Raw genomic sequence first — 15,059 nt, forward strand, 5'->3', positions numbered from 1 at the left:
GCAGGAGATATAATGGAGCTTAAATGACTCCTTGCCACTGGTTCCATTCAGGACCATGAGTACAAGCCAATAGAGTTGGTTGCATGTTCTTCAATCCTTACCACAAGGTCCATTTGACTATTCATTGACCCCAACCCTCTCTCAGTATTTAAAGCATTTGCAACATTAGTGACATATTTGCCAATTGAGATGACTTGTACATTTTCTCCACACTCATTTCTGACCTTGCTGAATTAATCTGCTGCTAATTCTTTCCAGTGTTACAATTAGACTGAATAGTTGCATTAGTTCTGTCATATCTACACCAAATTGGGTTTAATTAAATCTCTTATCCCAGCCGTAAATCTGATCTAGTCTCTTTTACTCATTGCTGCCCTACAGTGGCATGTTTTGAAAAAGGACTTAATTTAACTAATTTAATTATTGCACTGAATTTCTTAGATCAATTTATTTGCTTGTTTAAAAACTAAACTACTGGAGACAGTTACTTTCTTTCTAACAATCTCATTAGTTTTAACTCTGTCATTTTGCCATGTTGTCTCATTTTCCAAACATTCAAATTGATGTTTTTTTTCTCTTGTTAGGCAGCATGCTGCTGAATCTGATTAACCTTTATGCTTGACTCATCGCCTTTTTCCATGGCATGGAGCTCAAAGCAGCAGGAAGCGATCTAACTACAATTTACATACATTCGCCCACACATCTCAGACTATATTTCATGAAGCCTTTCAGCTTTCTGTCCTATCTAACTAAGGAGTTACGATTTTGAAAAAGAAAGGTATTTTAATGGCATCTGTTTTCATTCCAATACTCTCATTAAAACTAAGGATAAATAAGACTTATTTTGGTATGCATGGGAGCACCAATGCCCTTGAAATGGAAAAATCTATAAAAAGTAGCGGATATAGCCCAGTTCATCATGGGTAAAGTCCTCCCCAGCATTGAGCACATTTACAAGGAGCACCTTCACAGGAAAGCAGCATCCATCATCGAGGACTCCTACCATCCAGGGCATGCTCCCTTTTCACTGCTGCCATTAGGAAGGCGATACAGGAACCTCATGTTTCACACCACCAGGTTCAGGAATGATTATTATCCCTTAACTGTCAGGCTGTTCAACCAGAGAAGGTAACTGCGCTCACCTCAGCTCTGAACTGCTTCAACAACCTATGGAGTCATTTTTAAGGACTCTACAACTTACCTTCTCAGTATTTATTGTTTAATTATTATTATTATTTTCTTTTTGTTGACTTTTGCACATTGGTTATTTGTCTTTGTGTGTTCTTCCATTGATTCTATTGTGTTTCTTTCTGTTTACCTTGAATGTCCGCAAGAAGTTGAATTTCAGGGTAATATATGGACTTTGATAATAAATTTACCTTGAACTATTTATTCCCCTCCAGGAATGCTGTCTGACTTGCTGAGTTCCTCCAGCATTTTGTGTGTGTTGTTAAGGAGTTATTTTACTATTACTCTTCTCCTGACAGTCTACTCTCCTCACCTCTTGGTGATGTTTGCTCACATGTACTTCTACTTAGAAGCCATTACTCACATAAAACGTGGGGAATGAATGGCACACTCTGACTACTAAAAGCATCAAGGTCAAACCAATCCATTTTACATTACATCCCTTTGTTAGTAAACTTCTTTCATCACAACATTAATGTAAAAGAACAGTTCAAGAAAAGAATACAGCCCAGTCCATCACAGGGAAAGCCCCCCTCGCCACTGGGCACATCTCCAAGGAGCACTGCCACAAGAAAGCAACATCCATCGTTGGGGATCCCCACCATCCAGGCTATGTTTTCCTTTTGCCGCTCACATCGGGATGGAGGTACAGGAGTCTCATGTCGCACAACATCGGGTTCAGGAACCAGTCATTTACCTTCAACCGTCAGGCTCCTGAACCAGTGTGGATAAATGCGCTTACTGAAACACTGCACTTACCACTGAGCACAACTTATGGTCTCACTTTCAAGGAATCTACAACTCATGGTCTTAGTATTTATTTATTTATCGCTTGATTATTATTATTATTTTAGTATTTGCACAGCTTGTTTTGCACGTCAGTTGCTTGTCAGTCTATTCATGTTGTTTCTCATTGATTCTATTGTATTTCTTTGTTCTACTATGAATTCCTGCAGGAAAATGAATCACAGGTAGTATATGGTGACATAAACATACTTTGATAATATTTACTTTGAACTTTGAGTGAGTTCACATAACCGTTTTGGAGACAAGTGACAGACACCCTGTGAACTGCTGTTGAGAACACTTAAGAAAATCAGATAATCCATTAATATGGAAGACAATTTAAGTAGTTTGCCATTAACTTCAGTAGTGGTTCTGGAATATATCAATTTTAAAATATTTAAAAATTAGATTTTAATTGCTTATCATTTTGCTTGGGTATATCCTAAGTAAAATCATTTTGAAATTTCTATGTCACTATCAGTTCTTCAGAAGATTTATTAAGAGAAAGGAGTTCACTAAATGATGACACCCTGCAGTACAACTCAGCATTTATGGTTCTCACTCTTGTGCTGAGAGTTTCATTGCTGCCCTTCCGGAAAATTAAAAAAAAAGGATAATTTATGAAAATAATTAAATGCAAGAAATCCTGTTTTATATAGAACAAATTTAGTTGAATAGATCTCTTGACTGGCTATAAAGTAACTTATTGCAGTGATTTGGTACACTGGCAGGAAGATAGCAAGACATTCTCCACAACTTTTCAGTTCCTTAGATATTTAGTTTCAATTGACCTAATTCTGAGCATATATCCTTGATGAACTGTTTCATGCAGTGACAATACATTGCATATAGCACATTTGTACTTTGTTTAAATAATATTTACACAATGTATGCATTCCTGCACAGCATCTACATTAATTTTTCTTAGCTGTCAGAAAATGAAAGGTCGGGTGCAGGTCGAATCGAGACGGTGGGGTCCATACCCCAGAGCGTACTGAGGTGACTGAACCCGATGTTTGGATATTGACTTAGGGGGACTGTCCTGTCTCCCTTTCTCTTCACCATCTACACCTCGGACTTCAACTACAACACATATTGCCATCTTCAGAAGCTTTCTGATGACTCTGCCATAGTTGGATGCATCTGCAAGGGAGATGAGGCTGAGTACAGGGCAACGGTGGGAAACTTTGTCACATGCTGTGAGCAGAATCATCTGCAGCTTAATGTGAAAAAGACTAAGGAGCTGGTGGTAGACCTGAGGAGGCCTAAGGCACTGGTGACCCCTGTTTCCATCCAAGGGGTCAGTGTGGACATGATGGAGGATTACAAATACCTGGGGATACGAATTGACAATAAACTGGACTGGTCAAAGAATACTGAGGCTGTCTACAAGAAGGCTCAGAGCCGTCTCTATTTCCTGAGGAGACTGAGGTCCCTTTAACATCTGCCGGACAATGCTGAGGATGTTCTACAAGTCTGTGGTGGCCAGTGTTATCATGTTTGCTGTTGTGTGCTGGGGCAGCAGGCTGAGGGTAGCAGACACCAACAGAATCAACAAACTCATTTGTAAGGCCTGTGATGTTGTGGGGCTGGAACTGGACTCTCTGACGGTGGTATCTGAAAAGAGGATGCTGTCCAAGTTGCATGCCATCTTGGACAATGACTCCCATCCACTCCATAATGTACTGGTTAGGCACAGGAGTACATTCAGCCAGAGACTCATTCCACCGAGATGCAACACTGAGCGTCATAGAAAGTCATTCCTACCTGTGGCCATCAAACTTTACAACTCCTCCCTTGGAGTGTCAGACACCCTGAGCCAATAGGCTGGTCCTGGACTTTTTTTCCACTTGGCATAATTTACTTATTATTATTTAATTATTTATGGTTTTATATTGCTATATTTCTACACTATTCTTGGTTGGTGCGACTGTAACAAAACCCAGTTTCCCTCGGGATCAATAAAGTACGTCTGTCTGTCTGTATTGGGCCAGACTGAAAAGGCCTGGGTGTCAGAGCCTGAGGTGAGGGATGGCCGGTGCAGCCCACTACTCAACAACGTTTACTCAGCTCTGCGCTGAACTGTGGGTCTCCATCTCTCTTTCTGGGCTTCAGTTCAGTATGCTATTGGCTTGCTGTTATTGTTTGCCTGGTTTGTTAGTTTTTTCTCTCTCTGCACATTGGGTGTTCGACAGTCTTTTTCCATGGGTTCTTTTGGGTTTCTTTGTTTTGTGGCTGCCTGATCCCAGAATCAGAATCAGAGCCAGGTTTAATATCACTGGCACACATTGTGAAATTTGTTGATATACAACAGCAGTACATTGCAATACATGATAATAGGAAAAAACTGTAAATTATAGTAAGTATATAAAATAGTCAAATTAACTAAGTAGTGCAAAAAAAAAGTAGTGAGGTAGTGTCCATGGGTTGAGTGTCCATTCAGAAAATGCATGGCAGAGGGGAAGAAGCTGTTCCTGAATCGTTGAGTGTGTGCCTTCAGGCTTCTGAACATCCTTCCTGATGGTATCAATGAGAACAAGGCATGACCTGGGTGACAGGGGTCCTCGGTGACAGATGCCATCTTTTTGAGGCACTGCTCCTTGAAGGTGTCTAGGATACTACAGAGGCTAGTGCCCATGGTAGAGATGACAATGTTTACAAACCTTTGCAGCTTTTCTTCAATCCTGTGCAGTAGCCAACACCCCCATACCAGACAGTGATGTAAAATTCCCTCCTTTAACCTTTCCGTTTATTCACCACTTCTTCCATTTAAGAAACTTCTGTCCATCTGAGCAAATAGCGGCCTCCTCCTGTGGTTTTTGTGTTTTTTGTTTAGCTTTGTTTAATAATGCTTCTGTGAAGCATATTTTGCTTTGTGATATGGTGCAACTCAAACTACCTGCGTCTTAATATCACCAAGACCAAGGAGATGGTGGTGGACTTTAGGAGATCTAGGCCTCATATGGAGCCAGTGATCATTAATGGAGAATGTGTGGAGCAGGTTAAGACCTACAAGTATCTGGGAGTACAGTTAGACGAGAAGCTAGACTGGACTGCCAACACAGATGCCTTGTGCAGGAAGGCACAGAGTCGACTGTACTTCCTTAGAAGGTTGGCGTCATTCAATGTCTGTAGTGAGATGCTGAAGATGTTCTATAGGTCAGTTGTGGAGAGCGCCCTCTTCTTTGTGGTGGCATGTTGGGGAGGAAGCATTAAGAAGAGGGACGCCTCACGTCTTAATAAGCTGGTAAAGAAGGCGGGCTCTGTCGTGGGCAAAGTACTGGAGAGTTTAACATCGGTAGCTGAGCGAAGGGCGCTGAGTAGGCTACGGTCAATTATGGATAACTCTGAACATTCTCTACATAGCACCATCCAGAGACAGAGAAGCAGTTTCAGCGACAGGTTACTATCGATGCAATGCTCCTCAGACAGGATGAAGAGGTCAATACTCCCCAATGCCATTAGGCTTTACAATTCTACCGCCAGGACTTAAGAACTTTTTAAAAGCTATTATTAATGCTTTTTGAGATAGTGATTTAGATGCATATAATATTTTTTTACTGAGTTAAGTATTGTATGTAATTAGTTATGCTACAACAAGTGTATGGGACATTGGAAAAAAGTTGAATTTCCCCATGGGGATGAATAAAGTATCTATCTATCTATCTATTAGATATTACACGGTGCTAAAAGCGAAGGATAAATACATATTGATGTCATTCATAGTTAGTTTTTAAAGAAAATACTCTCTCCATTAAGTGAATCACATCTGTTCCCCTACACTGTAGCCCAAACTGATTGTCACAGCATCATTTGGAATTGAGCCATCAAGAAGAATAGCGTACATACCACTGCTGGAAAAAGCTTTGGAAATTGCTGAACACAAGCCAGAAAAAGTCATCATTTACAATCGACCTAACATGGTGAGTGTTAAATTCAACCTGTTGTCATTTTCATATGAAACTTGCACCTCTGGAATCTGCTTTAACAATTTTGTGAAATCTTTCATTATTTCTGTACTTAACAGTCATGCATCTTTGTCATATTTCTCATTTAGAATGATCTCCTTTTTCACTTATTATGCCATAGGAGGCCATTCAGCCCATTGCCAGAGCTATCCCATCGATCCTCTCATTTTCCTGAAGGGAATCCTCTCTCACACGATGTTAGATTGTACCTTCACTATAACATTATCTGTCTACCACAACTAATCACCATCTTTGGGATGTGTGAGGAAATCGGAGCAGCTGGCAAAAATCTGTGTGGTTGTAGGGGGAGAGGGCAAACTGCAGCACGCAAGGGCAGGATTAAGCTTAGGTTCCTGTTGCTGAGAAACAGCAGCACTCACTGCTGTGCTACCTTGCAAATGTAAGTGGTTGTTCTCAGTAACTGGTCACTGAAAAGAATGGGACTGTCAGATACCTTGCTCCAAATCCAGAAGTGATGTCTGTTCTTCTTCCATGCTCTAGGTTAGGTCAGCTGAGATTAGCTAATTCCCAATCAGCAAGAGTCAACCCAAGCAGGTTTCTGGTCTACAAGCTCAGCTGATGTGATGAGCCACTTTGGGTACCTTAAAACACTTATCTTTGATTGAATCCTGTTATGAAGCAGCCATGTAGATATCATTCAGATCGTACCGTGTAATGTAGAGTCCTTGCCATCTTTACTGCACAATAGGTGCTGGAAATCCAGAGTAACACACTCCCAAAATGCCAAAGGAACTCTGCAGGTCAGGCGGCATCTATAAAGAAGAATGAACAGTTGATGTTTCATGCCGAGACCCTTCATCGGGCCATTTTTTTGCTCCCATTTAAAGAATGTGGTTTTGGTGTTGGTTTATTGTTGCCACATCTACTTCGATCCTGTGAAAAGCTTTTTGCTTTTGCTACCTCACATACGTTGAGGTAGAAGAAAAAAAGCCAGAATGTGGGATGGAGTGTTGCAGATACAGGAAAGTGTAACATAGAGAAATAAATAAATTGCAAGGGACGTGATAATGTAGATTCGCACACCTCCATCGGTCTCCTGTGTCATAATAAGCAAGAAGTCATTCTGTAGGTGTGAAAGTCAATTCATTGTACAGCCATAGTGTTTGTGGGAATGTATTCAAATGCACAAATTATTTTTTTATTCATTATATGAAATGGGTTCATGATGTATGATGGTGTAAAAATGTAAAGTCAAGGCCTTTATCTTCAAAAAAAAAAGGAAGATTCTATGTTGTTGGTATGGTAGGAAATTGATAATTCCCATTGACTTATTATTTTATTGCAGTTTAAACAGGCCACGGTCAGATGGTGATTGTGGAATTAGTTATATAGCAATTATCTATCAATAAGCACTAATGCAACTAAAGATTATAAGTTTAATAGACTGTGTAGTACAATTATGTACTGTTCTTCTAGTTCTATTTTTAAATTATGTCGTAGGAGAGAGTTCATTTGACCTGTGGTCGTGGGCTAGACTGGGATGAAGAGGTTTCCGCTGCTCAATGCCATGACTGTGTCCCTGTATCTTCAGACCATCCCTTGTACGTTCTTTACACTTCGGGAACAACAGGAACGCCAAAGGTATAAATTTCAATTCCCCTGACGTGGCTTGGATTTTCCTAGTGGAAACTGCGTAAAGCATCTTAAAATGATAGGACGGGATGTGTGCTTATTTTAAAATACGCAACAAATGCTGAGTTTGTGGACTTAAAATTTAAAATTATCAGGAGAATGATGACTGTAATAACCAGAGAGTGAAAGCTATCAATATCAGCGAAGAACACACTGCATTTTCTCTCGTTTCATCTAGGTATGTGCATTCAAATGGTGTTCATTCTTCTTCCATGGTTGGCTAGTACTGACTTCCTCTGCGAGTCGACTGAAAAATGCCTTATAGCAAATCAAATGATTATTCATCTCAGTATAATTGAAAGACAGCAGGCTGTTCAAACTTGAGAGCAAGCAACTGAACCAGTTCTGCCCTTAGCTAAATAACCTTTTCTATCATGCACAGTCACACAGTTCCAGCCTCCTTCAGTCACTGAAACACTGGTTTCTTTTCACTTCTATAATCTAGGGATGCAAAGAGAATATGTAATGTGCTGATGCCTTCTCACAAGAGATGGAGTATGCACAATAAATGGGGTTGATTGTTAAACTATTTTTGTGCCAAGATGAAGCCACATTCATGGTGGAGCAGCAACACCTTATATTCCGTCTGGGTACCCTCCAACCTGAAAGCAAAAATATTGATTTCTCCTTCCAGTAAACAAATTACCCCGATCCCTTCGTTTATTCCCGGCTCTGACATTTTACTTCTCACCTACTATTACTTCCCCTGTGTTCCCTCCTCCTTCCCTTTCTCCTATGGTCTACTTGCCTCTCTTACCAGATTCTTTCTTCTCCAGCCCATGACCTTTCCCACTCACCCAGCTTCACCTTCCCTTAGCCTCTTTCCCCTCCCCCCCCCCCTTTATTCTGGCATCTTCCTCCTTCCTTCTCAGTCCTGAAGAGGGGTCTCGGCCTGAAACGTTGACGATCTGTTCATTTCCATAGATATTGAACGACCTGCGGAGTTCCTCCAGCATTTTGTGTGTGTGTTGCTTAGGATTTCTAGCATCTACAGACCTGTCTTGTGTCTATTTCTCAGGGAGTTGTTCGTGCATCTGGGGGATACAGCGTAATGCTTAAATGGACCATGTCAAAAGTGTACGGTCTTAAACCTGGTGAGGTAAAGTTTGCTTCTCTTACTTCTGCAAAATTGTCTCTGGAGCTACATTATATAACATAAAGACTTTTTATTTTGTATTTTCCAGGTTTGGTGGGCTGCTTCTGACCTGGGTTGGGTAGTAGGACATTCTTATATTTGCTATGCACCTCTTCTTCATGGGAATACGTCCATCTTGTATGAGGTTGGTGGAAGGAGAGTATTATGATATCTTGTGTTTTTGCAGAAGAGGTTGCAAAGAGGAGCATTATAGACCTTGAATGATGAGTGCATCAGGTCTCCAATTGTGCCATTGTAATTGATCTGGATTTAAGAGAGTAAGGAGTATTTCAAATTTCTTGAGTGCTGCAATGATAGAGAAGTGAAAAAATAATTATCCAGTGAATCAAAGTAATTAGTGTTCTGCAATCTCTAGATTTCGGAGATCTGAAGTAAATTTGGGGACCGCTTCATCAAGCTCCTCCGCTCCATCTGGCAAAAGTGGAACTTGCTGGTGGCTAAACATTTAAATTCTGATTCCCATCCCACTCCCATTCCGACATGTCAGTCCACAGCCTCCCCCTGTGTCACAACCAGGCCACCCTCCGGGTGGAGGAGCAACACCTTATATTCTGTCTGGGTAGCCTCCAACCTGATGGCATGAACATTAATTTCTCCTGGTAAAAAATAATTCTCTCCCCTCCCCTCTTCTTTTGTTCCCCACTCTGGCCTCTTACCTCCTTTCACCTGCCAATCATCTCCCCCTGGGTCCCCTCCTCCTTCCCTTTATCCTATGGTCCACTCTCCTCTCCTATCAGATTCCTTCTTCTCCGGTTCTTTACCTTTCCGACCCACCTGGCTTACCTACCATCTTCTAGCTAGCCTCCTCCCCTCTTTTTCAGTCCAGTCCAGTCCAGTCTTTATTTTCTGGTGTCTTCCCCCTTCCTTTTTTTTTCAGTTCTGAAGGTGTGAAATGTTGACAGTTCATTAATTTCTATCGATGCCGTCTGACCTGCTGAGTTCCTCCAGCATTTTGTGTGTGTTGCTTTGGATTTCCAGCATCTGCAGACTTCCTTGTGTTTCAAATTCTAGAGACTCTGAGCAAATTTTCTGATGAGAGATTCTACCTGACATGCCGTGTTTCTGTTTTTCTTAACATACTGACATTCAGTGTAAGATTAAAAATATCTGCTGGTGGTCACTCTGTAGGCAATCACCCAAAGAATAAAATTCTCATGAGCTTGACAAGGTAGATTCTGAGTTGACGTATTGGTATGGGTTAGATGGGCCAAAGGGCCTCTTTCTGTACTCCAGTGCTCTATGACTCTATGAATGTATGTGCAGGGGACATATTTTCAAAGGGTCAGTCATTCAGAACAGAGAGAAATAGATATCTTCACTCTAAGGCTTCTGAACCCGTGAGTTCACCATGCAGAAAGCTTTTAACAGAGTGTACTAAAGTTAGAAATGACTGGATTTTCAGATAGTAAGGGAAATATAGTTAATGTAGAAAAGTGGTACTGAAATAAAAGCTCAGCCATGGTTTTATTGAATGATGGATCAAATCAAAGCGCCTCCTAGTTTTGTTTAAGCTCTTGTATTCTTATTTTAGCTCTATTTTTATGCACAGAAAATGCACAAAAGCCTTTTCCTCCCTAAACCAGAATGCGTGCCTGTGGTTGAAATCTCGCCACTGGGGATTAGAACCTCAGATGTTTGTGGTTGTTGTCAGCCGTGTGTGTGATGATGTCATTGCCTGTGCAGAGCCTATCGTTGCAATTGCTGACGAGTGGAGGTACTGCATTTTCACATACCATAAGGGGGGAGCAAAGCTCACAGCAAAAAGAGGTGAATTAATGTGTCCCATGGAAAATTAATGATTTTTGCTCATAGGCTCTGCCAGAATCCATTTCCTGTGCTCTATCCAAATGTTCTGAAGAGGCTCGATCTCTATGTTTATTCAAAGTTCAAAGTACATTTTATTATCAAAGTACATATATCAAACCATATACAACCCTGGGATTTATTTTTTTGTGGGCATACTCAACAAATCTATAGAATAATAACTAACAGAATCGATGAAAGACCACCCAACTAGGATTTTCAACCAGAGTGCAGAAGACAACAAACTGTGCAAAAGAAGAAACAGTGATATAAATAAATAAACAATAAATATCGAGAGCGCAAGATGAAGAGACTTTGAAAGTGAGTCCATTGGTTGTTGGAACATTTCAATGATGGGGCAAGTGAAGTTATCTCCTTTGTTCCAGAGGCTAATGTTTGAGGGGGAGCAACTGTTTCTAAACCTGGTGGTGCGAGTGATGAAGCTCCTGTACCTTCTTCCTGATGGCAGCAGTGAAAAGAGAGCATGACCTGGGTGATGGGGGTCCTTGATGATGGATGCTGCTTTCCTGTGACAGTGTTCCATGTAGATGTGCTCAGTGGTGGGGAGGTAGATTTTTAGGCAGTGAAGGAGTTGAGCAATATGGTGTCAGGGCAGGATAGCGACTTGAAGTAAAAGATGAGCTATGTGACCTTACTGAAAGATGGACCAAGAACGATGGGCTGAATAGCCTATTGAATTATTTGTTCCTCTTTGCAGGGGAAGCCTGTTGGGACCCCAGATGCCGGAGCATATTTCCGCTTGCTATCTGACCATGGCGTGGTAGCTTTATTCACTGCACCTACAGCACTGCGAGTAATTCGTCAGCAGGACCCCGAGGCTGTGCTTGGAAGACAGTACCATTTTCCAAGGTGACTCTTCCCTGGCTTAGGAAACTGAAATGAACATTACTGTTTAAACCGCACTGCAGTTTACTTCCTTCAGTTGATCTGATGTTGGAATGCCAGGGTCATTTTGCATGGTGAGCTTGATGTGGTTTCTTGGCACATGGAAGGGTCTATATTTAGCAAAGAATAGATGGATAGAGTGTAGAGAAATATGTGTTAGATTTCTAAGCCAACAGAGTTTATGCAGCCTTAGGGTGAAAGGTCCTGCACTTGCTTTACTTTGGCTGTGGTCAGGTTGGTCAAAATTGCTTTCAGACCTGCTTGAAACCATATGGGGATTGATTTTAAATACCCTGTGATTAAAAAATGCAGGGAAAAGAACTAGAGAAACATGCGCTGGCTCTGTCAACACGAAGTGGGCTGTATTCTGTATAATGTGGAAACACATTTAATTTCTTATCAACTGAATTCCTGATGCTGACATCAGGAAGTGAGCTGCACGTGGCTGTTGCTAACATTATTAACACTGTAACATTACAATATAATGTAGCAAGTCATGGTCAACACCTTTAACATTGTAGCATTAAACTCAAGCTAATCGTGGTTAATCGCGTGAATTAAAAGCAAGTATGTCAATAGCAGCTTTAATCACATTTGAAACAATATGAACTAGAAAGTGCAAAAAGAAGATGTTAGGAGAGGAAATGGAGAGAGGGAGACAGGAGGGGTTTGGGGAGAGGTGGAGGTTGTATGGAGGAAGAGTTGCTGCCGGAGAAAGTAGGGATAGCAGCTGAAGAATCCAAGAGGGAGTGAGAAGGGTGGTAGTATTCTCTGGATGGCTGCTGCTCTGGCAGCTCATTAAACTGAACGGGGTCAGTGGTTTCAGGCACAAATGGACACCACAAAAGTGTTTAGCAATAATGTGGATTTGATTTGAATAGTTATACTTAATTGTGGAATACTGGATTGCTAAGTTCCTGTGTTTGTGGTTTCTACTCAAGCAGAGACAGTGAAGTCAGCAGCAAAGGGATGGATGGCAATTGTTGACTCTCAAGGGAATGTAATTCTGTAGGCAGTTCCAGTAAACATCCTTAATTGCCGTTAAAGGTGAGGACCCACCTTCCTAATGCCTGTGATGTTTGGATAGTGAAAAGCACTGCTACCGTGAGCAGCTCCAACATTTTGAATGATTGGTCACACAGGAATAGGGATGAGGCTGCCAGGTGAATATGTTGTGTGACCTGGAATCCACATGACAGGTGTCAGAGAACCAAACTTAATGCCCTTTTAAGTGGGGCATCTCGTGGCTTTTGTGATGTTACGTGGAAACAGCAATAATAGATGTGGAACAGAGTCAGGGAATTATTGCAAAACAACTAAGTTTATTAACACCCAAGCAGAAACATGGAAAATTAAACAAGCGACTAACTTAAAATGAAGTTAACAGCACTATGCGTCTATAGCTCCCAAACGATTAAACTTCGAAACGATTCTTAACAGAATCTGGAGCACAGTCTCAGCATGTCAGTCAAGGGACTCATGAGGGAATTGATAGGAGAGACTTTTAGTTTTGAAGTGTAGCGAAATGACGATCTTGAAGATGGAGATTCAAAATACAGCGAAGAAGCGAGTCGTGCAGAGGTACACTGAAACGGCCACTGTACCTTTCCAAAGGCGATTTGGCGGACACACACAGTACCTCTCGAGTGCTGATCTCACAAAGCTGCCACCGTACCTTTACAGTGGAAGAAGAGTCCACAAAAAGTGAGAATTTCACCATGTAACTGACAGGAGAAACCCCTTTTCTAGGGCTGGTCGCCCCACACCCGAGACTTTGCAGGGGTCACCACAGTGAGTGCCAGAAATCCACGTTTGGATTACGAAATGTCAGTCACCTCCGAAATGCACAGCATCATCGATCACCCACTCCCTTCTGGGTTTGATCGAAGCTTGCACTCTTCACTCTCACTAACGACTCTGCTGTCCAAACACCATGACTCTCCACCAAAGTGGGTCTCTCCCCAAAGTGTGTCTCCAGAGCAATCTGTGCGGCTGCTTTTATATTGTTGGGATAGGTCATTGCGTGATACTAGCAAGAAACAAAGTCACAGATTTCCAGTACATCACGTACTCTGCTAAGAATTGATACTGGGGTACATAACACACAGATTCACGTACATTACGTACTGTGCCAGGTGTTGAAACTGGGGTTCGTAACAGTGAGTGCTGACTAGGAAACAGATTATGGCACGAGACAGGCATTGCAATGATTTTGGGGTGTAGTGAATGCTCGGGGCGGTTGCATTATGTTTAATGAACTCGGGTTCATTGGTCACTGTGGCTTCAGTGGAGGGGTGATTGGATTTCCATTAGAGATGAGATAAAGGAGCAGAATTAGGCTGGTTTGCCATCAAGTTTGCTGTGCCATTTCATCATGGCTGATCCATTTTCCCTCTGAGCCCCAATCTCCTCCCTTCTCCCATATACCTTCATGCCCTGACTGATCAAGAATCTATCAACCTCTGTCTTAAATATACCCAATGGCTTGGCCTCCATGGCCACATATGGCAATGAATTCCACAGTTTCACCACTTTCTGGCTAAAGAAATCCCTCCTCATCTCCATTCTAAAAGGACACCACTCTATTCTGAGGCTGTGTCCTCTGGTCCTAATCTCCCCCACCATAGGAAACATCCTCTTCACATCCGTTGTATCGAGGCCTTTCAAAATTCAATAGGATTCAATGAGGTCTCCCCTCATTCTTCTAAATTCCAGTGAGTACAAGTCCAGAGTCATCAAATGCTCTTGTTATGATAAGCCTTTCAACCCCGTGAACTTTCTTTGAGCCCTCTCCAGTGTCAGCACATGCTTTCCTAAGATAAGGGGTTCAAAACTATTCCCAGTGCTCCAAATGATGCCTCATCAGTTCTTTATAAAGCCTCAACCTTGCTTTTATATTCTTTTCCTTTTGAAATGAATGCTAACATTGCATTTGCTTCCCTCACCACCGACTCAGCCTGGAAATTAATTTACAGGAAATCCTGCACAAGATCTTTGCACCTCAGATTTTTGAATTTTCTCTCCATTTCTTACCTTTAGAGATGGTCACTGTCAGGCAACTTAGATAAACAATGGAAACTTTCAGAAGGTGATGAATCTCGGGAATGTGGTCGTGAGGGCTTTTGAAAAGGAATTAGGTAAAGATTTGAAAGACCCCTTTACATTAAAAGAGGTTGAAGAAGCTTTAGGATCACTTCAGAGTAATAATTCCCCAGGAGAAGATGGTTTTCCTCCTGAATTTTATAAAAAAATTTAAAGATTTATTAATTCCTCCTTTTATGGAATTAATATAAGTGGAAAGAATGCATAAACTCCCACAATCTTTTTCAACAGCGATCATAACTGTATTGCCAAAAAAAGATAGAGATCCTTTAAAACCAACATCATATAGGCCTATTTCTTTGTTGAATACAGATTATAAAATAATAGCAACAATTTTATCTAATAGAATATCTAAATATTTACCAAAATTAATACATATGGATCAAACAGGTTTTATTAAAAATAGACAATCAACGGATAATATAACCCGGTTACTTAGTATAATTCATTTGGCACAAAAAAGAGAGGAAATGAGTGTGGCAGTTGCTTTGGATGCA

At 41.2% G+C, this 15,059-nt stretch overlaps 1 protein-coding gene across 2 annotated transcripts in view; it reads left to right on the top strand.

The window, feature by feature from the left end:
- acss3 (acyl-CoA synthetase short chain family member 3) overlaps positions 1-15,059 on the top strand; it is a 92,686-nt gene that overhangs the window by 48,738 nt on the left and 28,889 nt on the right. For both annotated transcript variants that reach the window (XM_073059612.1, XM_073059613.1), the window contains exons 4-8: positions 5,763-5,897; positions 7,404-7,544; positions 8,614-8,694; positions 8,780-8,875; positions 11,273-11,424. In XM_073059612.1, the coding sequence (XP_072915713.1) occupies positions 5,763-5,897; positions 7,404-7,544; positions 8,614-8,694; positions 8,780-8,875; positions 11,273-11,424 (605 nt within the window). The remainder of the gene's footprint in view (positions 1-5,762; positions 5,898-7,403; positions 7,545-8,613; positions 8,695-8,779; positions 8,876-11,272; positions 11,425-15,059) is intronic.

Source organism: Hemitrygon akajei, chromosome 10 (genome assembly GCF_048418815.1).
Source record: "Hemitrygon akajei chromosome 10, sHemAka1.3, whole genome shotgun sequence".
Lineage (NCBI taxonomy): Eukaryota > Metazoa > Chordata > Chondrichthyes > Myliobatiformes > Dasyatidae > Hemitrygon > Hemitrygon akajei.